Source organism: Tachyglossus aculeatus, chromosome 1, assembly GCF_015852505.1.
Source record: "Tachyglossus aculeatus isolate mTacAcu1 chromosome 1, mTacAcu1.pri, whole genome shotgun sequence".
In the NCBI taxonomy this organism is placed as follows: Eukaryota; Metazoa; Chordata; class Mammalia; order Monotremata; family Tachyglossidae; genus Tachyglossus; species Tachyglossus aculeatus.
The window spans coordinates 105,267,048-105,292,509 of record NC_052066.1 but is presented as its reverse complement, the minus strand read 5'-3'; the positions used below and the strand labels follow the sequence as shown (position 1 = coordinate 105,292,509).

The 25,462-nt window shown below is 47.6% G+C and overlaps 1 protein-coding gene across 1 annotated transcript in view; it reads right to left on the bottom strand.

The window, feature by feature from the left end:
• Nucleotides 1-25,462, bottom strand: part of SLC24A3 (solute carrier family 24 member 3) — a 515,859-nt gene that overhangs the window by 12,244 nt on the left and 478,153 nt on the right. The window contains exons 9-13 of the mRNA XM_038745680.1: nucleotides 24,411-24,436; nucleotides 14,017-14,070; nucleotides 10,788-10,921; nucleotides 6,266-6,507; nucleotides 4,868-5,201 (exon numbers count right to left, since the gene is read on the bottom strand). Coding sequence (XP_038601608.1) covers nucleotides 4,868-5,201; nucleotides 6,266-6,507; nucleotides 10,788-10,921; nucleotides 14,017-14,070; nucleotides 24,411-24,436 — 790 coding nt within the window. The remainder of the gene's footprint in view (nucleotides 1-4,867; nucleotides 5,202-6,265; nucleotides 6,508-10,787; nucleotides 10,922-14,016; nucleotides 14,071-24,410; nucleotides 24,437-25,462) is intronic.

The following is a 25,462-nucleotide window of genomic DNA, read 5'->3' as shown; positions in this document are numbered from 1 at the left end:
CTGTCTCTATATGTTGCCAATTTGTACTTCCCAAGCACTTAGTACAGTGCTCTGCACATAGTAAGCGCTCAATAAATACGATTGATGATGATGATGATAGCAGAGATCAGGGAAGGGGGAACACCTAACCGCCTGTTTCACCTCAGTGCCACCCATCCGAGACCCCAGCCCCGTCCCTCCTCACCTCTGTCACCCCTTCATTGCCCACCTGCCCGGCCCCTGCGGGGGCATGCCATCATTGCTATCATTATTAATATTTTATATTAAATATTAAATAAATTTAATAATTTATTTATTTTACTTGTACATATCTATTCTATTTATTTTGTTAATATGTTTTGTTTTGTTCTCTGTCTCCCCCTTCTAGACTGTGAGCCCACAGTTGGGTAGGGACCGTCACTATATGTTGCCAACTTGTACTTCCCAAGCGCTTAGTATGGTGCTCTGCACACAGTAGGTGCTCAATAAATATGATTGATTGATTAATAGCACTTGCGTATATACGTACCTATCTGTAATTCGATTTCATTCATTCACTCGTACTGTGTGCAGAGCACTGTACTAAGCACTGTGGAAGTACAATCAATCAATCAATCGTATTTATTGAGTGCTTACTGTGTGCAGAACACTGTACTAAGCGCTTGGGAAGTGCGAATTGGCAACATAAAGAGACAGTCCCTACCCAACAGCGGGTTATTATTATTCCCTGTTTACTTGTTTTGATAATAATAATAATGATGACATTTATTAAGCGCTTACTATGTGCAAAGCACTGTTCTAAGCACTGAAGCACTGTTCTAAGCACTGTTGATGTGTACATATCTATAATTCTCTTCATTGATATTGAGGCTACTGAGGCCTGTTTCCTTGTTTTGATGTCTGCCTCTCCCCTTCTAGACTGTGAGCCCATTGTGGGCAGGAATTGTCTCTGTTGCTGAATTGTACTTTCCAAGCGCTTAGTACAGTGCTCTGCACACAGTAAGCGCTCATCAATAAATACGATTGAATGAATGAATGAATCCAGAATGGAGAGAGGAAGGGGCATTTATACAGAGACCCCAGCTCAGGCCTCTTGATGGCCTGGGGTCTCACAGGAAGGAAGTGAGGCCTTCCCAGACTGAGCCCCCTTTTTCCAATCCCTCTTTCCATCCCCCTGCCCTACCTCCTTCCCCTCCCCACATCACCTGTATATATGTTTGTACAGATTTATTACTCTATTTTACTTGTACATATTTACTATTCTACTTATTTTCTTAATGATGTGCATCTAGCCTTATTTCTATTTATTCTGATGACTTGACACCTGTCGACATGTTTTGTTTTGTTGTCTGTCTCCCCCATTCTAGACTGTGAGCCCGTTGTTGGGTAGGGAAAGGGAAGGAAGGAAAGAAGGAAAGAAGGGAGGGAAGGAAAGGAAAGGAAAGGAAAGGAAAGGAAAGGAAAGGAAAGGAAAGGAAAGGAAAGGAAGGAAAGGAAAGGAAGGAAGGAAGGAAGGAAAGAAGGAAAAAGGAAAGTGAAGGGAAGGGAAGGGAAGGGAAGGGAAGGGAAGGGAAAGGAAGGAAGGAAAGGAAGGAAGAAAGGGAAAGGAAAGGAAAGGAAAGGAAAGGGAAGGGAAGGAAGGAAAGGGAAGGAAGGAAGGGAAAGGAAAGGAAAGGAAAGGAAAGGAAAGGAAAGGAAAGGAAAGGAAAGGAAGGAAAGGAAAGGAAAGGAAAGGAAAGGAAAGGAAAGGAAAGGAAAGGAAGGAAAGGAAAGGAAAGGAAAGGAAAGGAAGGAAGGAAGGAAGGAAGGAAGGAAGGAAGGAAGGAAGGAAGGAAGGAAGGAAGGAAGGAAGGAAGGAAGGAAAAAGGGAAGGGAGGGGAAGGGAAGGGAAGGGAAGGGAAGGGAAAGGAGGGGAAGGGAAGGGAAGGGAAGGGAAGGGAAGGGAAGGGAAGGGAAGGGAAAGGAAAGGAAGGGAAAGGAAGGGAAAGGAAGGGAAGGGAAGGGAAGGGAAGGGAAGGGAAGGGAAGGGAAGGGAAGGGAAGGTGAAGGGAAGGGAAGGAAGGAAGGAAGGAAGGAAGGGAAAGGAAAGGAAAGGAAAGGAAAGGAAAGGAAGGAAGGAAAAAGGGAAGGAAAAAGGGAAGGAAAAAGGGAAGGGAAGGGAAGGGAAGGGAAGGAAGGGAAAGGAAGGGAAAGGAAAGGAAAGGAAAGGAAAGGAAAGGAAAGGAAAGGAAAGGAAAGGAAAGGAAAGGAAAGGAAAGGAAAGGAAAGGGCCATGTCAAGGCCTTCTCCCTCTCTGGGTCCCACGGGCACCAAGCCTGTACTGTGACTTGTCCCTCTGAAAGTCGTAAATGCTGAAGAATCTCCTTCATCTCCTCAGAGGAGATGGGGCACTGCCTCTGAGGTCAGGGGACACGGCCCTGTGCCAGGGGTCCCAGAGTCCCCCTCCCTCCAATTCTAACCAAGTAGCACACTTCACTCCTCTAATGTCAACCAACTCACTGTAAATTCTATTCTATTTGTCAGTCTATTTGTTCTGACGACTTTAACACCTGTCTACATGCTTTGTTTTGTCGCCTGTCTCCCCCTTCTTGACTGTGAGCCCGTTGTGGGGTAGGGACCGTCTCTACATGTTGCCAACCTGGACTTCCCAAGCGCTTAGTACAGTGCTCTGCACGTGGTAAGTTTTCAATAAATACAATTGAATGAATGAATGAATGAAAAAAAATAACTAGTGCCAGGCACTAATCTAAACACTGGTATAGTTACGAGGTAATCAGGTTGTCCCACGTGGGTCTCACAGTCTTAATCCCCATTTTACAGATGAGGTAACGGAGGCACAGAGAAGTAAAGTGACTTGCCCAAGGTCACACAGCAGACAGGTGGCGGAGCCGGGATTAGAACCCACATCCTCTGACTCCCAAGCCCGGGCTCTTTCCACTAAGCCGTGCTGTCACACTTCGACCTCATCTATCTTGCCACCAACCTCTCATCCATGTCCCGCCTCTGGTCTGCAGTGCCTTCCCTCCTCATATAATAATAATAATAATAATGGCATTTATTAAGCGCTTACTATGTGCAAAGCACTGTTCTAGGCGCTGAGCATCTGACAATCACACTCCCCACCCTTCAAAGGCACATCTCCTCCAAGAGGGCTTCCCTAAATCCCCATTTTCTCTTCTCCCACTCCCTTCAGCATCACCCTGATTTGCTCCCTTTATTCACCCCCACCTCAGCCCCACAGCGCTTATGTACGTATCAGTAATTTCTGAATTTCTATTAATGTCTGTTTCCCCCTCTAGACTGTTAACTCGTTGAAGGCAGGGAATGTGTCTGTTATAGTGCTCTACTGTACTCCCCCAAGTGCTTTGCACACAGTGAACACTTGATAAATACGACTGATCGATTGAGCAGCAGGCTAGGAAACATCCTATTAATATCTGTCTCCCCCTCTAGACTATAAACTCGCTGTGGGCAGGGACTAGGTCAGTTATATTGTTACCGTCTCCCCCTCTAGACTCCAAGCTCGTTGTGGGCAGGGAATGTGTCTGTTATAGTGTTATATTGTACTGTATTGAGAAGCAGCGTGGCTCAGTGGAAAGAGCCCGGGCTTGGGACTCAGAGGTCATGGGTTCAAATCCTGGCTCCGCCAACTGTCAGCTGTGTGACTTTGGGCAAGTTACTTAACTATTCTGTGCCTCAGTTACCTCATCTGTAAAATGGGGATGAAGACTCTGAGCCCCTCGTGGGACAATCTGATCACCTTGTATCCTCCCCAGTGCTTAGAACAGTGCATTGCACATAGTAAGCGCTTAATAAATGCCATTATTATTATTATTATTATCATTCTGTGCCTCAGTTACCTCATCTGTAAAATGGGGATGAAGACGGTGAGCCCCCCGTGGGACAACCTGATCACCTTGTATCCTCCCCAGCGCTTAGAACAGTGTTTTGCACATAGTAAGCGCTTAACAAATGCCATCATTATTATTGTTACTCTCCCAAGTACTTAGGACAGTGCTCTGCACGCAGTGAACACTCAGTAAATACGATTGATCGATTGTTTGTTTGAGCAGCAGGCCAGGATATGCCAAATTAATATCCGTCTCCCCCTCTGGACTGTAAGCTCTCTGTGGGCAGGGATTGTGTCTGCTATACTGTTATACTGTACTCTCCCAAGCACAGTGCTCTGCACACAGTAAGCACTCAATAACTACAAATGGCTGACTCCATCTCTGCCTCCCACGCACCCCTCAGATGCAAATAATAATAAAAATAATAATAATTATGGTATTTGTTAAGCACTTACTATGTGCCAAGCACTGTTCTAAGAACTGGGGTAGATAGAAGGTAATCAGGTTGTCCCCCGTGGGGCTCACAGTCTTAATCCCCGTTTTACAGATGAGGGAACGGAGGCACAGAGAAGTGAAGCGACTTGCCCAAGGTCACACAGCAGACAAGTGGCGGAGCTGGGATTAGAACCCACATCTTCTGACTCCCTAGGCCACTGTGATGGGCAGGGTCTCCGCGGTGGCTCAGCTTGACCCTGGACCGTCACCATTTATCCATCATTTCCTGTCCTGGGGCAGGAGGGAGGTGAATGGCAGTCGTTCATATTTATTGAGCGCTTACGTTGTGCAAAGCACCGTACTAAGGGTTTGGGAGAGGACAATGTCACCGTAAAACATTCCCTGCCCACGAGGAGCTTACAGCCTAAAAGGGGAGACAGGCATTAACATGACATTAACATGTCATTTAAGAAGCAGCCATGAAGGGACCGGCTCCGACTGCATCCACCCATGAGCGTGGCGTGAGTCGCACAGTCAGGGTTGGCGTGGTATTGGTGGCAGGGTTGTCTCGGGGTGACCAGGACAGGCGGGGGTGTTCTTACAGGGTGGGTCAAACGGGGTGTAGGGCCCCTCATCGTCCTCGTCGTCCTCCTCCTCCTCCTCTTCCTCGTCCTCCTCTTCGCCGTCGTTCTCGTTGTTCTCGTTGTCCTCGTTCTCGTTCTCGGTGTCGTCCCCGGGGCCGGCCGCATCGTCGTCGTCGTCGTCGTCGTCTTCGTGGCGGTGGCGGTGGTGGTCCCTCTGCGACCCGTTCCCCGCCCGCTCGGGGCCGGAGCCGCTGGGGGCCGCCCCGTTCTCCACCGCGTGCTTGACGGGGATTTTGATGGCCACCTCTGACTCGCCGTTGGCATACGTCCTGCTGTTGATCAGCCGTTGCCTCTGGAAAGAGATGGGCACGTCCTCAGCTGGGAGCGCGCCACCCTAATACCCGCCCGCCCTCGGGGGATCTCTGCACCAAGGAGGTGCCTTTGGTGTCCAAAAAGGGCATCCAAGATGGTGCCCAGTAGGTGCCCAAGACAGAGCTCTGAACAAAGACACCCCTCACCCCTGGAACGCCCTCCCTCCTCAAATCCGCCAGACAATTCCTCTCCCCCGCCTCAAATCCTGACTGAAGGCCCATCTCCTCCAAGAGGCCTTCCCGGACTAAACCCCCCTCTTCCTCATCTCCCACTCCCTGATCCTGACCCCCAAGGGGCTCACGGTCCAGAAGGTCAGGGGAGAGGAACAATGATAATAATAATGTAATAATGGCATTTGTTAAGCGCTTACTATGTGCAAAGCACTGTTCTAAGCGCTGGGGGGGATACAAGGTGATCAGGTTGTCCCACGTGGGGCTCACAGTCTTAATCCCCATTTTACGGATGAGGGAACTGAGGCTCAGAGAAGTTAAGTAGCCCAAGGTCACACAGCAGACATGTGGCGGAGCCGGGATTCGAACCCATGACCTCTGACTCCCAAGCCCGGGCTCTTTCCACTGAGCCATGCTGCTTCTCTAATAATAATGATACTTTAATAATACTCGTTAAGTGCTTACAATATGCCAAGCACCGTTCTAAGCGCAGGTAGATGCAAGTTAATCAGGTCGGACGCAGCCCCTGCCCCACATGGGGCTCACAGCCTTCACCCTCATTTTCCAGATGGGGTAACTGAGGCCCAGAGAAGTGAAGTGACTCGTCCAAGGTCACAGAGCCGGGATGAGAACCCAGAGCCTCTGACTCCCAGCCCTGGGCTCTAGCTACCGATCCAACGCTGACTTTCCATCGTCTAGACTGCGAGCCCGCTGTTGGGTCTCTCTATGTTGCCAAGTTGGACTTCCCAAGCGCTTAGTACAGTGCTCTGCACACAGTGAGCGCTCAGTAAATACGATTGAATGAATGAAGGAATCACTGTGGGTCCCCCCCCGGCCCCGTGAGCCCCTCGTCCGCGCGGCCCCGCTCCGTTACCTCGTTAATCAGCATGCGACTGGCCATGGAGAGCCGTGTCTTGGGCGGGAAGTGGCTGGTGATCATGATCCGCAGCCCCGCCTCGGAGAAGGACAGCTGATGGGGGCAGGTGGACAGCAGCTCGTCCACCATGATCACGGACGCTTTCCGGTGGAAATTGGCTGCCGCCGCGGGGCACACGGAAACAGAGACAGGGAAGGGAATGGTCATCCTTAGGTCCGCTCCCTCAGGCGACCTCCGGACTGAGGGGGAATTGGAGAAGAGTCCAAATCCCGTTACTATTATGATGCGTGTTAAGTCCTTAATAATAATAATAATAATAACGAGGATCAATCAAGCAATCAATCGTATTTATTGAGCGCTTACTGTGTGCAGAGCACTGTACTAAGCACTTGGGAAGTACAAATTGGCAACATATACAGTCCCTACCCAACAGTGGGCTCACAGTCTAAAAGGGGGAGACAGAGAACAAAACCAGACTAACAAAATAAAATAAATAGAATAGATATGTACAAGTAAAATAAATAAATGGAGTAATAAATATGTACAAACATATATACATATATACAGGTGCTGTGGGGAAGGGAAGGAGGTAAGATGGGGGGGATGGAGACGGGGACGAGGGGGAGAGGAAGGAAGGGGCTTCAGTCTGGGAAGGCCTCCTGGAGGAGGGGAGCTCTCAGTAGGGCCTTGAAGGGAGGTAGAGAGCTAGCAATCAATCAGTCATATTTATTGAGCGCTTACTGTGTGCAGAGAACTGTATTAAGCGCTTGGGAAGTACAAGTTGGCAACATATAGAGGTAGTCCCTGCCCAACAGTGGGCTCACAGTCTAGAAGGATGATGATGGTACTTATTAAGTGCTTACTTTGGGTCGAGACATAAGCTAGGCAGGTTGGACATGGTCCCTGTCCCACATAATAATAATAATGATGGCATTTATTAAGCGCTTACTATGTGCAGAGCACTGTTCTAAGCGCTGGGGAGGTTACAAGGTGATCAGGTTGTCTCACGGGGGGCTCACAGTCTTAATCCCCATTTTACAGATGAGGTCACTGAGGTCCAGAGAAGTGAAGAGACTTGCCCAAAGTCACACAGCTGACAATTGGCGGAGCAGGGATTTGAACCCTTGACCTCTGACTCCAAAGCCCAAGCTCTTTCCAACGATTCATTCATTCAATCGTATTTATTGAGCGCTTACTGTGTGCAGAGCACTGGACTAAGCGCTTGGGAACTACAAGTTGGCAACATATAGAGACGGTCCCTACGCAACAGCGGGATCACAGTCTAGAAGATGATGATAATGGTATTTATTAAGCGCTTACTTTGTGTCAAGAACTGTTTTAAGCGTTGGGGTGGCTACAAGCTAGTCAGGTTGGACACGGTCCCTGTCCCACATGGGGCTCAAAGTCTTAATCCCCATTTTAGACATGAGGTAGCAAAGGTATAGAGAAGTGAAGTGACTTATCCAACGTCCCACAGCAGACATGTGGCAGAGCAGGGATTAGAACCCATGTCCTCTAACTCCCAGCCCGTGCTCTTCCCCCCAGCCCACGCTGCTTCCCATGTTCCGCGCTTCCTATGTACCAAGCCCCATGGAAGCCCGGGGAAGTTAAGCTCACCCAACAGACAAGAGTGAAAGAGAGGCAGGATTAGAACCCAGGACCTCGGACTCCCTGATAAGCCACACTGTTTTCCCCGGAGTAAAGGGAGCAGAAAGTCTTCCTATCCTCCACCTGCCAAACTTCATCATCATCATCATCAATCGTATTTATTGAGCGCTTACTATGTGCCGAGCACTGTACTAAGCGCTCAAACTCACAGGGGCATTTCAACCAACGGGTCAGAAAGAGGAGCATTTGAATGCTGGATCTGTGTTCGAATCTGGATGTAACGTTCCGCCTTCTGCTGAGGCCTTTACCCCACCCTAACATAACGACGGTATTTATTAAGCGCTTACTACGTGCAAAGCACCCAACCTGTCCCTGCCTCTACAGGTCCCTTCTTCCCTTGCTGCCCTCATCGTCCACTTCACCCTATTATCATCATCATCATCATCAATCGTATTTATTGAGCGCTTACTATGTGCAGAGCACTGTACTATTAGTGCTGCCCACTTTGCTCAACTCTCCCAGAGACTTTTTTTTTATAATGGCATTTGCTAAGCGCTTCCTATGTGCAAAGCACTGTTCTAAGCACTGGGGGGGATACAAGGTGATCAGGTTGTCCCACTTGGGGCTCACAGTCATCATCCCCATTTTACAGATGAGGGAACTGAGGCTCCGAGAAGTTAAGTGACTTGCCCAAGGTCACACAGCAGACATGTGGCAGAACTGGGATTTGAACCCATGCCCTCTGACTCCAAAGCCCGGGCTCTTTCCACTGAGCCACGCTGCTTCTCGACTTGATGCAGACTTGATGCAGTCCTGCCCGCCCCCAGCCCACCAAACTGCCACTGATCCCCTACCAGCAGCGTGAGAAGCAGTACGGCCTAATGGATACGGCACGGGCCACGGAGTCAGAAGGACCTGGGTTCTAATCCTGGTTCCGCCCCTTCTCTGCTGTGTGACCTTGGCCAAGTCCCTTCAAAGCCCTACTGAGAGCTCACCTCCTCCAGGAGGCCTTCCCAGACTGAGCCCCCTCCTTCCTCTCCCCATCCCCGCCACCTTACCTCCTTCCCCTCCCCACAGCACCTGTATATATGTTTGTACGTATTTATTACTCTGTTTATTTTATTTATACATATTTATTCTATTCATTTTATTTTGTTAATATGTTTTGTTTTGTTGTCTGTCTCCCCCTTCTAATTTCACCCCACCCCCAGTCCCACAGCTTGTACATATTTATTACTCTATTTATTTATTTATTTTACTTGTACATATCTATTCTATTTATTTTATTTTGTTAGTATGTTTGGTTTTGTTCTCTGTCTCCCCCTTTTAGACTGTGAGCCCACTATTGGGTAGCGACTGTCTCTATATGTTGCCAACTTGTACTTCCCAAGCGCTTAGTACAGCGCTCTGCACACAGTAAGCGCTCAATAAATACAATTGAATAAATGAATGAATGAACTTCCCTGTTCCTCAGGTCCCTCATCTGGAAAATGGGGATTAAGACTGGGAGCCCCATGTGGGATGTTGTTCAACCCCATTTGCCTATATCCACCCCAGCGCTTAGGAATAATAATGATAGTATTTGTTAAGCTCTTACTATGTGCAGAGCACTGTTCTAAGCTCTGGGGAGGTTACAAGGTGATCAGGTTGTCTCACGGGGGGTTCACAGTCTTAATCCCCATTTTACAGATGAGGGAACTGAGGCACAGAGAAGTTAAATGACTTGCCCAAAGTCACACAGCTGAGAGTTGGCAGAGTAGGGATTTGAACCCATGACCTCTGACTCCAAAGCCCGGGCTCTTTCCACTGAGCCATGCAGGCGTGTAGTAAGTGCTTAATAAATACCACAGGAAGGGGCCTTCCCAGGCTGAGCCCCTTGAGCCCCCTTTTTCCTCCCCTCGCCCCCACTCTACCTCCTTCCCCTCCCCACGGCACCTATACATATGTTTGCACAGATTTATTACTCTATTTTACTTGTACATATTTACTATTCTATTTATTTTGTTAATGATGTGCATCTAGCTTTATTTCTATTTATTCTGACGACACCTGTCCACATGTTTTATTTTGTTGTCTGTCTCCCCCTTCTAGTCTGTGAGCCTGTTGTTGCGGAGGGACCGTCTCTATCTGTTGCCGACTTGTCCTTCCCAAGCGCCCAGTCCAGTGCTCTGCACACAGTAAGCGCTCAATAAATACGATTGAATGAATGAATGTGAGCCCGTTGTTGGGGAGGGACCATTTCTATCTGTTGCCGATTTGTACTTCCCAAGCGCTCAGTCCAGTGTTCTGCAAACAGTATGCGCTCAATAAATACGATTGAATGAATGAATGAATGAATGTGAGCCCGTTGTTGGGTAAGGACCGTCTCTATCTGTTGCTGACTTGTCCTTCCCAAGCGCTCAGTCCAGTGCTCTGCACACAGTAAGCGCTCAACAAGTACGATTGAATGAATAAATGAACGCGAGCCCATTGTTGGGTAAGGACCGTCTCTATCTGTTGCCGACTTGTCCTTCCCAAGCACTTAGTCCAGTGCTCCGCACACAGTAAGCGCTCAATAAATACGACTGAATGAATGAATAGTACCATTATTATGGCTATTATTGCCACCAGTTCTTATCCGCAGATCCCCCCCACAGCGTGCTTCCTCCGGGCCTCAGTTACCCCAGCTGTAAAATGGGGATTAAGACTGTGAGCCCCTCGTGGGACAACCTGATCACCCTGTATCCTCCCCAGCGCTTAGAACAGTGCTTTGCACATAGTAAGCGCTTAACAAATGCCAATTATTATTATTATTCCGAGCCACGGAGCGTCGACCTTGTCCACCTGAACTCCCTCCTCTTTCCTGTTGTCCCTCCCTGCCCTGTCCATCATTCCCGACGGCCTCACCCAGCTCCCGGGCCTCCCCGTTTACCTTTCTTTAGCAGCACCACCGTGGCGTCACAGTTGCTGCTGTCGTCCATCTCGGTGGCGGCGGCCAGCCCGTTCACCATATTCCCCGCGTTCTTGCTCCTCCTTTCGAAGCACTGGTGGATGCAGGAGTTGTACCTGAACCCCGGAAGAAAAAAACAGAAAACCGCTGCAGAGGGCCGCTTCCCGGCTCCGCGACTGGAATAACAGAGGAATCCGCTGCGGAGGTGGGGAGGAATCGGGCCACCGAGCCCATCCCTGCCATTTTTCACACTTCATCTTTGCGATTGGAACAGAGGAATCCGCCGGAGACGTGGGGAGGAATTGGGTGGACAAGCCCAACCCTGCTAGCTTTCACGCTTCATCTTTGCTAGTATGTTTGGTTTTGTTCTCCATCTCCCCCTTTTAGACCGTAAGCCCACTGTTGGGTAGGGACCGTCTCTATATGTTGCCGACTTGTACTTCCCAAGCACTTAGTACAGTGCTCTGCACACCGTAAGCGCTCAATAAATATGACTGATTGATTGATTGATCTTTGCCCAAGAGTGTGAGTATGTGGGTGTATGTGTATAATAATAATGATGGCATTTGTTAAGCGCTTACTATGTGCCAACCACTGATCTAAGCGCCCGGAGGGGATAGACGGTGATGAGGTTGTCCCACGTGTGGCTCACAGTCTTCATCCCCGTTTTACAGATGAGGTGACTGAGGTTCAGACTGAGGCACTTGCCCAAGGTCACACAGCAGATATGTATATATGTTTGTACGTATTTATTACTCTTTTTATTTATTTTATTTGTACATATTTATTCCATTTATTTTATTTTGTTAATATGTTTTGTTTTGTTCTCTGTCTCCCGCTTCGAGACTGTGAGCCCACTGTTGGGTAGGGACCGTCTCTATATGTTGCCAACTTGTACTTCCCAAGTGCTTAGTACAGTGCTCTGCACACAGTAAGCACTCAATAAATACGCTTGATTGACTAGTACAGTGCTCTGCACACAGTAAGCGCTCAATAAATATGGTTGAATGAATGAATGAGTGAATGAATGTGTCTTCTAGACTGTGAGCCCACTGCTGGGTAGGGACCGTCTCTATATGTTGCCAACTTGTACTTCCCAAGCACTTAGTACAGTGCTCTGCACACAGTAAGCACTCAATAAATACGATTGAATGAATGAATGAATGTGTCTTCTAGACTGTGAGCCCACTGTTGGGTAGAGACTGTCTTTATATGTTGCCAACTTGTTCTTTCCAAGTGCTTAGTACAGTGCTCTGCACACAGTAAGCGCTAAATAAATATGAATGAATGAATGAATGTGTCTTCTAGACTGTGAGCCCACTGTTGGGTAGGGACCGTCTCTATATGTTGCCAACTTCTTCTTCCCAAGCACTTAATACAGTGCTCAGCACACAGTAAGCGCTCAATAAATACGACTGAATGAATGAATGAATGTGGCGGAGCCGGGATTCGATCCCATGACTTCTGACTCCAAAGCCCAGGCTCTTCCCACTGAGCCACGCTGCTTCTCCATGTGTGCGTGTGTGTCCTGAGTGCAGTGCCTGGGACAGTGAAGACCCCCACCCTAACTGATTTTCTTTATATTAACATCTGTCTCCGCCTCTAGACCGTAAGCTCCTTGCGGGCAGGGAACGTGTCTACCAAATCTGTTATATTGTAGTCAGGCCGTCGTATTTACTGAGCGCTTACTGTGGGCAGAGCGTTGTGCGAAGCGCTTGGGAGAGTACGGAATCATCATCATCAATCGTATTTATTGAGCGCTTACTGTGTGCAGAGCACTGTACTAAGCGCTTGGGAAGTACAAATTGGCAACATATAGAGACAGTCCCTACCCAACAGTGGGCTCACAGTCTAAAAGGGGGAGACAAAACCAAACATACTACAAAATAAAATAGAATAGATATGTAACAAAATAAAATAGAATAGATATGTAACAAAATAAAATAGAATAGATATGTAACAAAATAAAATAGAATAGATATGTAACAAAATAAAATAGAATAGATATGTAACAAAATAAAATAGAATAGATATGTATTAAATAGAATAGATATGTAATAGATATGTACAGAATAACACAACAGAACTCTCCCAAGAGCTTAGCACAGCGCTGTGTATGTAGTATGTGTATGTAGTAAAGACCACTGATTGATTGACCGCCCACCTCGCGGCAGAGCGGACGCGGCTCTCGATTTCCCTCCACGGTGGCCAGGAGAGACCGAGGCAGAAGTTCTAAAGAGAAGCGGCGTGGCTCAGTGGAAAGAGCCCGGCCTTGGGAGTCAGAGGTCATGGGTTCGAATCCCGACTCCGCCATTTGTCAGCTGTGTGACTTTGGGCAAGTCACTTCGCTCCTCTGGGCCTCAGTTCCCTCATCTGGAAAACGGGGATGAAGACTGGGAGCCCCACGTGGGACAACCTGGAGAAGCAGACTGACTCCGTGGAAAGAGCCCGGGCTTTGGAGTCAGAGGTCATGGGTTCAAATCCCGGCTCTGCCAACTGTCAGTTGTGTGACTTTGGGCAAGTCACTTCACTTCTCTGGGCCTCAGTTCCCTCATCTGTACAATGGGGATGAAGACTGCGAGCCCTGGGTGGGACAACCTGATCACCTTGTATCCTCCCAGTGCTTAGAACAGTGCTTTGCACATAGTAAGCGCTTAACAAATACCATCTTTTTTTTTTGTATCCCCCCAGCGCTTGGAACCGTGAGCCCTTCTAGTCTCACTGGGGAGGGACCGTCTCTATGTGTTGCCGACTTGTACTTCTCAAGCGCTTAGTACAGTGCTCTGCACACAGTAAGCACTCAATAAATACGATTGATTGATTGATTGATAGTACAGTGCTCTGCAAACACAATAAATACGATTGACTCAATCAATCGTATTTATTGAGCGCTTACTGTGTGTTCATTGAATGAATGAACAGCACTGGGCACGTAGTAAGCGCTCAACAAATACCAACATTATTATTCTCAAGGCCGTGGGGCAGCCTCTCCCCATCCGGCAGCTCACAGGGAGCCCCGTAGACTTGAGTTTTACTTACTGGACTCCCCCCCGGGGGCACGGGAGAGGGCAAGGGGGAGTAGGGGAAGGGGAAAAAGAGCGGGGAAGTCTGAAGAATCCCCTCCTGAGCCGGCGGTCCGCAAATTCGGGGGAAGGTCAGCCCAAGGGGGGCCGGCGACGTGTGCGAGGGCCGGACACTGGGGAGCACTCACTTCATGATCACGATGTAAAGCAGATACATGAGAACCAGAACCAACGACTCCCACCTGGGGGGAAAAGCAGGAAAACAAGTCAGAAGGACCCGGCCCAAGGCAGGAAATCAATCAATCAATCAATCAATAGTATTTATTGAGCGCTTACTGTGTGCAAAGCACTGTACTAAGCGCTGGGGATGTACAAGCTGGCAACAGATAGAGACAGGGCCTACCCAACAGTGGGCTCACAGTCTAAAAGGGGGAGACAGGAAATGTCAGGTGGCCCGACCCCCTCCTCAAATAATCATCATAATCATAAAGATGGCATTTATTAAGCACTTACTATGTGCACAGCAATCAATCAATCGTATTTATTGAGTGTTTACTGTGTGCAGAGCACTGTACTAAGCGCTTGGGATGTGCAAGCTGGCAACATATAGAGACAGTCCCTACCCAACAGTGGGCTCACAGTCTAAAAGGGGGAGACAGGAAATGTCGGGTGGCCCGACCCCCTCCTCAAATAATCATCATAATCATACAGATGACATTTATTAAGCTCTTACTATGTGCACAGCAATCAATCAATCGTATTTATTGAGCGCTTACTGTGTGTAGAGCACTGTACTAGGTGCTTGGGAAGTCCAAGTTGGCAACACATAGAGACAGTCCCTACCCAACAGCAGGCTCACAGTCTAGAAGGGGGAGACAGAGAACCAAACCGAACATATTAACAAAATAAAATAAATAGAATAGATATGTTCTAAGAGCTGGGGAGGTGACAAGGTGATCAGGTTGTCCCCCGGGGAGCTCCCAATCTTCATCCCCATTTTCCAGATGAGGTAACTGAGGCCCAGAGAAGTTAATAATAATAATAATAATAATAATGGCATTTATTAAGCGCTTACTATATGGACAGCACTGTTCTAAGCTCTGGGGAGGTTACAAGGTGATCAGGTTGTCACCCGGGGGGCTCACAGTCTTCATCCCCATTTTACAGATGAGGGAACTGAGGCCCAGAGAAGTTAATAATAATAATAATAATAATGGAATTTTTAAGCGCTTACTATGTGCACAGCACTGTTCTAAGAGCTGGGGAGGTGACAAGGTGATCAGGTTGTCCCCCGAGGGGCTCCCAATCTTCACCCTCATTTTACAGATGAGGTAACGGAGGCCCAGAGAAGTTAATAATAATAATAATAATGGCATTTATTAAGCGCTTACTATGTGCAAAGCACTGTTCTAAGCACTGGGGAGGTGACAAGGTGATCAGGTTGTCCCCCGGGGGGCTCCCAGTCTTCATCTCCATTTTACAGATGAGGTAACAGAAGCCCAGAGAAGTTAATAATAATAATAATTGCATTTATTAAGCGCTATGTGCAAAGCACTGTTCTAACCGCTGGGGAGGTTACAAGTTGATCAAGTTGTCCCCCGGGGGGGCTCCCAGTCTTCATGCCCATTTTCCAGATGAGGGAACTGAGGCCCAGAGAAGTGAAGTGACTTGCCCAAAGTCACCCAGCTGATAATTGGCAGAGGCAGAATTTGAACCCATGACCTCTGACTCCCAAGCTCATGCTCTTTCCACTGAGCCACGCTGCTTCTCAAATGGCCCTTCATGGACCCCGCCGGCTTCCGGGAGGGAGGCCCAGATGGGTTAGGGTTTTTGGTCCTCTCCCCGTTGCCCCGAGAGCTGAGACGGGGCCGCGGGGGAAGCAGGAGGCCTGCTTCAAGTGGAAAGAAGGACCTGGGTTCTAATTCTGACTCCGCCACTTATCTGCCGTTTGACCACGGGAAAGTCAATTAACTTCTCGGTGCCTCAGTTTTACCCCATCTGGAAAATGGGGGGGGAAGTCTGTGAGACCCATACGCTCCCAAGCACTTAGTATAGTGGAAACAGCCCAGGCTTGGGAGTCAGAGATCACGGGTTCTAATCCCTGCTCCGCCACTTGTCAGCTATGTGACCTTGGGGAAGTCACTTCACTTCTCTGGGCCTCAGTTCCCTCATCTGGAAAATGGGGATGAAGACTGGGAGCCCCACGTGGGACAACCTGATTACCTCGCATCTAGAGAAGCAGCGTGGCTCAGTGGAAAGAGCCCGGGCTTGGGAGTCAGAGGTCATGAGTTCGAATCCCGGCTCTGCCACTTGTCAGCTGGGTGACTTCGGGCAAGTCACTTCACTTCTCTGTGCCTCAGTACCCAAATCTGTAAAATGGGGATTAAGACTGTGAGCCCCATGTGGGACAACCTGATTACCTTGTATCCCCCCAGCGCTTAGAACAGTGCTTTGCACATCGTAAGCGCTTAACAAATACTATTATTATTATTAGTAGTAGTAGTAGTAGTATTCTCTGTGCCTCAGTTACCTCATCTGTAAAATAGGGATTAAGACTGTGAGCCCCATGTGGGACAACCTGATCACCTTATATCCCCCCAGCGCTTAGAACAGTGCTTTGCACATCGCAAGCGCTTAACAAATACCATTATTATTATTATTATTATTATTATTATTATTATTCTCTGTGCCTCAGTTACCTCATCTGTAAAACAGGGATTAAGACTGTGAGTCCCCCGTGGGACAACCTGATCACCTTGTATCCCCCCCCACCAGCACTTAGAACAGTGCTCTGCACATAGTAAGCGCTTAACAAATGCTGCTATTATTATTATTATTACCCCAGCGCTTAGAACAGTGCTTGACACAAAGTCGGCACTTAACAAATACCATCATTATTACTATTATTGCAGTGTTTTGCACACAGTAAGTGCCGAATAAATAAGACTGAATGAATGAATGAATGACAGAGACTATGTCCATCCCGATTACCAGAGAAGCAGCGTGGCTTAGTGGAAAGAGCCCGGGCTTGGGAATCAGAGGTCATGGGTTCTAATCCTGGCTCCGCCACTTCTCAGCTGTGTGACTTTGGGCAAGTCATTTCTCTGTGCCTCAGTGACCTCATCTGTAAAATGGGGATGAAGACTGTGAGCCCTACGTGGGACAACCTGATGACCTTGCATCTATCCCAGCGCTTAGAACAGTGCTTTGCACACAGTAAGCGCTTAACAAACGCCATCATTAGTATTATTATAGAGAAGCAGCATGGCTTAGAGGAAGGAGCCCAGGCTTGGGAGTCAGAGGCCGTGGGTTCTAATCCCAGCTCCGCCACTTAGCTGCGTGACTTCGGGCAAGTCACTTCACTTCTCTGGGCCTCAGTTACCTCATCTGGAAAATGGGGATGAAGCCTGTGAGCCCTACGTGGGACACCCTGGTTCATTCATTCATTCAATCATATTTATTGAGAGCTTACTGTGTGCAGAGCACTGTACTAAGCGCTTAGGAAGTACAAGTTGGCTTGTATCTACCACAGTTCTTAGAACAGTGCTTGGCACAGAGTAAGCACTTAACAAAAACCACCATTATTATTATTATTATTATTATCTACACCTGCCCATTATTATTATTATTATTATTATCCACACCTGCTCTTAGTTCAGTGCTTGGCACAGAGTAAGTGCTTAACAAAAATCACCATCGTTATTATTATTACTATCTACACCTGCTCTTAGTTCAGTGCTTGGCACAGAGTAAACGCTTAACAAAAACCATCATCATTATTATTATTATCTACACCTGCTCTTAGTTCAGTGCTTGGCACAGAGGAAGCGCTTAACAAAAACCATCATCATTCTTATTATTATTATCTACACCTGCTCTTAGTTCAGTGCTTGGCACAGAGTAAGCACTTAACAAAAACCATCATTATTATTATTATTATTATTATTATCAGTGCTTGGCACAGAGTAAGCGCTTAACAAAAACCACCATCATTATTATTATTATTATTATCTACACTTGCTCTTAGTTCAGTGCTTGGCACAGAGTAAGCGCTTAACAAAAACGATCATCATTATTATTATTATTATTATCTACACCTGCTCTCAGTTCAGTGCTTGGCACAGAGTAAGCGCTTACCAAATTCCTTAATAAAAAAAAAAGACAGGGTTAAGATGTGGGTAGAGGGGGATTGATTGATATGGAATAAGCAGTAAGAGTTAGCTCAGAGTGGAATGGTAGAGCCAGAGGCAGGGGGCCACTCTTTAAATTCCTTCTCCAGAAACCAGGAATGTTCAGGCCTGGCTGGGAACAACGGGCTTGGAACCCCTCTGCTGAAGAAGCTAATTAGCTGTTAGCTAATCATGAGAAGCAGCGTGGCTCAGTGGAAGGAGCCCGGGCTTTGGAGTCCGAGGTCATGGGTTCGAATCCTGGCTCCGCCACATGTCTGCTGTGCGACCTTGGGTGAGTCACGTCACTTCTCTGAGCCTCAGTTCCCTCATCTGTAAAAATGGGGATGAAGACCGTGAGCCCCACGTGGGACAACCTGATCACATCGTATCCCCCCGGCGCTTAGAACAGTGCTTTGCACATAGTAAGCGCTTAACAACCGTCATCGTTATTATTTCATTCAGTCAATCGTATTTATTGAGCGCTTACTGTGGGCAGAGCACTGTACTGAGCGCTTGGGAAGTCCGAGTTGGCAATATATAGAGACGGTCCCTACCCAACGGTGGGCTCACAGTCTAGAGGACTGTTATTATTATTAATAATGACGGAAACCGGCCCCTCAGGCTCCTCAATCTCCACATGTCTCTCCAGGTCGTGTCTTACAACTCTAGGTGGGCTTTGGGTCGGGTCGCCTGCTTGGTGACCTTGGGCAAGCCACTTAACCTCTCTGTGCCTCAGTTTCCTCACCCGCAAAACGGGGATTCAAAACCCGTCCTTCCTCCTACTCAGGCTGTGAGCCCCGTGCGGCTCAGGGACCGTGTCTGACCTGATTAACTTGAATCCATCCCGGTGCTTAGAACAGCGCTGGACACCTAGGAAGTGTTTAACAAATACCATAAATGAAATAATAATAGCAAAATTACCCAAAGGCCAACGGGTGTGTGTATGTGGGGGTCGGGGGGTGGGGAGGAGTGAAGAAGATGTGCTATTGAGGACAGGCTGGGATGTGTTAGAGAAGCAGCGTGGCTCAGTGGAAAGAGCACGGGCTTTGGAGTCAGAGGTCATGGGTTCGAATCCCGGCTCCACCACATGTCTGCTGTGTGACCTTGGGCAAGTCACTTAACTTCTCAGAGCTTCAGTTATCTCATCTGTAAAAAATGGGGATGATGACTGTGAGCCCCACGTGGGACAACCTGATCACCTTGTATCCCCCCCCAGCGCTTAGAACAGTGCTTTGCACATAGTAAACGCTTAACAAATGCTATTATTATTATTATTATTATATTATTATTATGTGTTTACCTTTCTTAAGCAAGGATCATGTCCACCAACTACTGGAAGTAGCAGCAGCATGACGTAATGGGCACAGCACGGGCCTGGAATTCAGAAGGCCATGGGTTCTAATCCCGGCTCTGCCACTTGCCTGCTGCGTGACCCTGGGCAAGTCCCTTCACTTCTCTGGGACTCAGTTACCTCATCTGGAAATCGGGCATTTAAGCCTGTGAGCCCCAGGCGGGACGGGGGTCCAACCTAACTCGCATCTACAACAGTGTTAAGCACATAGTAAGCGCTTAACAAGTATCATCATTATTACCACAATTATTACTTTTCCAAGAGTTTACTACAGTGCTGTGCACATAGTAAGCGCTCAATAAATACAATGGATTGATGAAGGCACTTACCCGATATATGTGCTGTCTCTAATTATACCCAATCTTTAGGCCCTGGCATGTCCGTTATGAGGATGCTAGTACATCCCTGTACAGGTAGGTGACTGACCACCGGGCTGAGGACACACGCTGAATATACCCAGCTGGTACAGCACACCTGTACCACGCTGAGAAGCAGCGTGGCTCAGCGGAAAGAGCCCGGGCTTTGGAGTCAGAGGTCATGGGTTCAAATCCCGACTCTGCCAATTGTCAGCTGGGTGACTTTGGGCAAGTCATTTCACTTCTCAGTGCCTCAGTTCCCTCATCTGTAAAATGGGGATGAAGACTGTGAGCCCCCCGTGGGACATCCTGATCACCTTGTAATCTCCCCAGCGCTTGTGCTTTGCACATAGTAAGTGCTTAATAAATGCCATGATTGTTATTATTTGCCTCCCCACAGGTAACTTTTATGTATATAACTTCCTGCTTTGTTACTTCCCCCGACCAGTAACCATATCTTCAGCTAGATTGTAAGCTCCTCAATGGCCAGGATCGTGACTACTAATTCTATTATTATTATTAATATTATTATATAATTATATAATAATATATTATTGCATATTATATTATATTCTTATATTATATATTAATAATTAATTAATGATAATAATGGCATTTGTTAAGCGCTTACTATGTGCAAAGCACTGTTCTAAGCGCTGGGGGAGATACAAGGTGATCAGGTTGTCCCACGTGGGGCTCACAGTCTTCACCCCCATTTTACAGATGAGGTAACTGAGGCTCAGAGAAGTTAAGTGACCACACAGCAGACACATGGGGGAGTCGGGATTAGAACCCATGACCTCTGACTCCCAAGCCCGGGCTCTTTCCACTGAGCCACGCTGCTTCTCAACTGTTCTCACTAAGCGCTTTTAGGGCAGTGTTCAGGACAGAGTAAGTGCTCAATAAATGCCAACGATTGCTCGTACTACATCAATGGGTGTCCAGAACATCACCGACAGTAACAGGATCATCGGTGTAGACTGAGAGCATTACTATGTGCAGAGCGCTGCGCAGCTCCTTCTGGGCAGGGACCACGTCTAGCAACTCTATCATTTTGCCCTCTCCTAAGTGCTCCGTACAAGCGCTTAGCACACAGTAAAACTTGATAAATACCATTGATTGATTGATTGATTGATCGATACTGAATAGAGGACACTGTTCTGAGTCCCAACTGTGTGCAGCCTAATGAACTGAGCAACAACTGTGTTCACAGCACTGTGCCGAGGGCTTATTGTGTACAAGGCACTATAATGGATGTCCTTCCCTTTTAAATCTGCCAAACCCCATCTCTCCCCACCTCCAAAGCCTCCTGAAAAGCTCGCCTCCTCCAGGAGGCCTTCCTTGACTAATCTCCACTTTTACACTTATGGACTTATCAATTTACTGGTAATTGATCCATCTATAGGTCGTTATCTAGTTTATCAGCTGTGTGACTTTAGGCAAGTCACTTCACTTCTCTGCGCCTCAGTTCCCTCATCTGTAAAATGGGGATGAAGACTGTGAGCCCCACTTGGGACAACCTGATCACCTTGTAACTACCCCAGTGCTTACAACAGTGCTTGGCACATAGTAGGCGCTTAACAAATACCATCATTATCATCTGTGCTCCCATTATTAAAACACTGCCACATTTAATAATAGTAATAATAATGATGATGGCATTTATTAAGCTCCAACTATGTGCAAAGCACTGTTCTAAGCACTGGGGAGGTTACAAGGTGATGAGGTTGTCCCACGGGGGGCTCACAGTCTTCATCCCCATTTTACAGATGAGGTAACTGAGGCCCAGAGAAGTGAAGTGACTTGCCCAAAGTCACACAGCTGACAATCGGCGGAGCCAGGATTTGAACCCATGACCTCTGACTCCAAAGTCCGGGCTCTTTCCACTGAGCCACGCTGCTTCTCCAATTTAAGTCATGATTATTTCCTGTCTCAATGAATGTAAGCTCAAAGACAGGGATTGAACCTACTTCCCTAATTAGTATGTCCCTCAAGTGCTTATTATAATAATGATGATGGTATTTGTTAAGCGCTTACAATGTGCAAAGCACTGTTCTAAGCGCTGGGGGGGATACAAGATGATCAGGTTGTCCCACGTGGGGCTCACAGTCTCAATCCCCATTTTACAGATGAGGGAACTGAGGCACAGAGAAGAGAAGTGACTTGCCCAAACTCACCTGGCTGACAAGCGATGGAGCCAGGATTAGAACCCATGACCTCTGACTCCCAAGCTGGGCTCTTTCCACTCAATCACGCAGTGCTCGGCAAGCATCACCGCTAGGAACAGTGATCTGCAAACACTTGGGGCTCAGTCCAGCGATCTGTAAACATTACCGCTCAGTACACTGTTCTGCAAACACTACTGCTCAGTACCAGCGTGGCTCAGTGGAAAGAGCCCGGGCTTGGGAGTCGGAGGTCGTGGGTTCTAATCCCGGCTCCGCCACTTATCAGCTGTGTGACTCTGGGCAAGTCACTTAACTTCTCTGTGCCTCAGTCACCTCATCTGGAAAATGGGGATGAAGACTGAGAGTCCCACGCAGGACAACCTGATCACCTTGTATCTCCCCCAGTGCTTAGAACAGTGCTTGGCACATAGTAAGTGCTTAACAAACACCAAAATTATTATTATTATTTTTGGGCAAGTCACAACTTCTCTGTGCCTCAGTTACCTCATCTGGAAAATGGGGATGAAGACTGTGAGCCCCATGTGGGATGACTTTTCTGTGCCTCAGTTCCCTCTTCTGTAAAATGGGGATTAAGACTGTAAGCCCCATGTGGGACGACCTCATCACCTTGTATCTCCGCCAGAGCTTAGAACAGTGCTTGGCACATAGGAAGTGCTTAACAAACACCATTTTCATTCAGTCGTATTTATTGAGTGCTTACTATGTGCAGAACACTGTACTAAGCACTTGGGAAGTACAAGTTGGCAACAAATAGAGACGGTCCCTACCCAACAATGGGCTCACAGTCTAGAAGGGGGAGACGGACAACAACACAAAACATGTGGACAGGTGTCAAGTCATCAGAATAAATAGAAGTAAAGCTAGATGCACATCATTAACAAAATAAATGGAATAGTAAATATATACAAGTAAAATAGAGTAATAAATCTGTACAAAACACCACATTATTATTATTATTACCATGCATGGCAAACATTGTTTGCTGCCAACTTGTACTTTCCAAGTGCTTAGTACAGTGCTCTGCACACAGTGAGCTCTCAATCAATACGATTGAATGAATGCTCAGTTTTGTACGTTTTGTTTTGTTGTCTGTCTCCCCCTTCTAGACTACGAGGCCGCTGTTGGGTAGGAACCATCTCTCTATGTTGCCAACTTGGACTTCCCAAGCGCTTAGTACAGTGCTCTGCACACAGTGAGCTCTCAATAAATATGACTGAATGAATGTTCACTGTTTTGTATGTTTTGTTGTCTGTCTCCCCCTTCTAGACTACGAGCCCACTGTTGGGTAGGGACCGTCTCTATGTTGCCAACTTGGACTTCCCAAGTGCTTAGTACAGTGCTCTGCACACAGTAAGTGCTCAATAAATACATTTGAATGAATGAATGAAATGCAAACCTACTCTTCATTCCAGTTCTCTATTAGCATTACTGCTCAGCACAACGTCCCGCAGACACCACCACTCAGCATGGTGCTCTGCGAACACCACAGTTCAGTACAGCGCGCTCTGCTAACACCGCTGCTCTGTCCAGTGGTCTGACTCTGGGGCCTGCTGTTGCTTTGAGCGAGGTGGCGGAAGAGGGACTTTATTCATCCCTTCGTTGGGAAGGGCTGCCTGAAAACTAGCTCCCAGAAAGCTGCCAACCCATCCCATGGGCTTTTCTCTCCATCCCATGGGTGAAAAACCAGCTCCCAGAAAGCTGCCAACCCATCCCATGGGCTTTTCTCTCCATCCCATGGGTGAAAACCAGCTCTCAGAAAGCTGCCAATCCATCCCATGGGCTTTCTTCTCCATCCCATGGCTGAAAACCAGCTCTCAGAAAGCTGCCAACCCATCCCATGGGCTTTTCTCTCCATCCCATGGGTGAAAACCAGCTCTCAGAAAGCTGCCAACCCATCCCATGGGTGAAAGCCAGCTCTCAGAAAGCTGCCAACCCATCCCATGGGCTTTTTCTCTCCATCCCATGGGTGAAAACCAGCTCTCAGAAAGCTGCCAACGTATCCCATGGGCTTTTCTCTCTATCCCATGGGCGAAAACCATCTCTCAGAAAGCTGCCAACGCATCCCATGGGCTTTTTCTCTCCATCCCATGGGTGAAAACCAGCTCCGAGAAAGCTGCCAACCCATCCCATGGGCTTTTCTCTCCAACCCATGGGTGAAAACCAGCTCTCAGAAAGCTGCCAACCCATCCCATGGGCTTTTCTCTCCATCCCATGGGTGAAAACCAGCTCCCAGAAAGCTGCCAACCCATCCCATGGGGTTTTCTCTCCATCCCATGGGTGAAAACCAGCTCCCAGAAAGCTGCCAACCCATCCCATGGGCTTTCTTCTCCATCCCATGGCTGAAAACCAGCTCCCAGAAAGCTGCCAACCCATCCCATGGGCTTTTCTCTCCATCCCATGGGTGAAAACCAGCTCCCAGAAAGCTGCCAACCCATCCCATGGGCTCTTCTCTCCACCCCGTCTTTGGTTGTGGAGAACACCAGCTGAGGAGATGAGAAAGCGGAAGACAGCGATACTTACCAGGAGACTTTTTCATCGTAAATAAACTGTGGAGGAAATAAAAGGCGTATTAGACCAGCTCTGGGCCTGCATGGGGGTCTCCCCACCGCGATGCCGGGTTGAACAAAAGATTGTATCCCTTCCTCCACCTTGCTAGCTGCCCACCCCTGCTTGCCCCACAGGATCTGGGGGGACATATGTATGTATATATATATATACATATACATCTATCTCTCTCTATATATAAATATATATTTATTACTCTATTTATTTTACTTGTACATATCTATTCTATTTATTTTATTTTGTTAGCATGTTTGGTTTTGTTCTCTGTCTCCCCCTTTTAGACTGTGAGCCCACTGTTGGGTAGGGACTGTCTCTATATGTTGCCAACTTGTACTTCCCAAGCGCTTAGTACAGTGCTCTGCACACAGTAAGTGCTCAATAAATACGATTGATTGATTGATTGATTGATTGATTGAAAGGGAGCAAGACCTGAAGGAGGGTTTGGAATCTGGGTGGATGTTCCCTTCTTGTCACAGCTCAAAAGAGGTCAGCAAGGCTCCTTTGGGGCTCAGTAAACCAAACATTCATTCATTCAATCGTATTTATTGAGCGCTTACTGTGTGCAGAGCACTGTACTAAGCGCTTGGGAAGTACAACTTGGCAACATATAGAGACGGTCCCTACCCAACAGCGGGCTCACAGTCTAGAAGAAGAGAGAAGCAGCATAGCCTAGTGGAAAGAGCATGGGCCCAGGAATAGAGGCCCTGGTTTCTAATCCTGGTTCCTCCACTCATCTGCTGTGTTACCCTGGGCAAGTCACCCCACTTCTCTGGGCCTCAGCTCCCTCATCTTTAAAATGGGGATTAATAATGATAATAATAATAATAATAATGGTATTTGTTAAGCGCTTACTATGTGCAAAGCACTGTTCTAAGCGCTGGGGAGGTTACAAGACGATCAAGTTGTCCAATGAGGGGCTCACAGTTTTAATCCCCATTTTACAGATGAGGTAAATGAGGCCCAGAGAAGCTAAGTGACTTGCCCAAAGTCACACAGCTGAGAGGTGG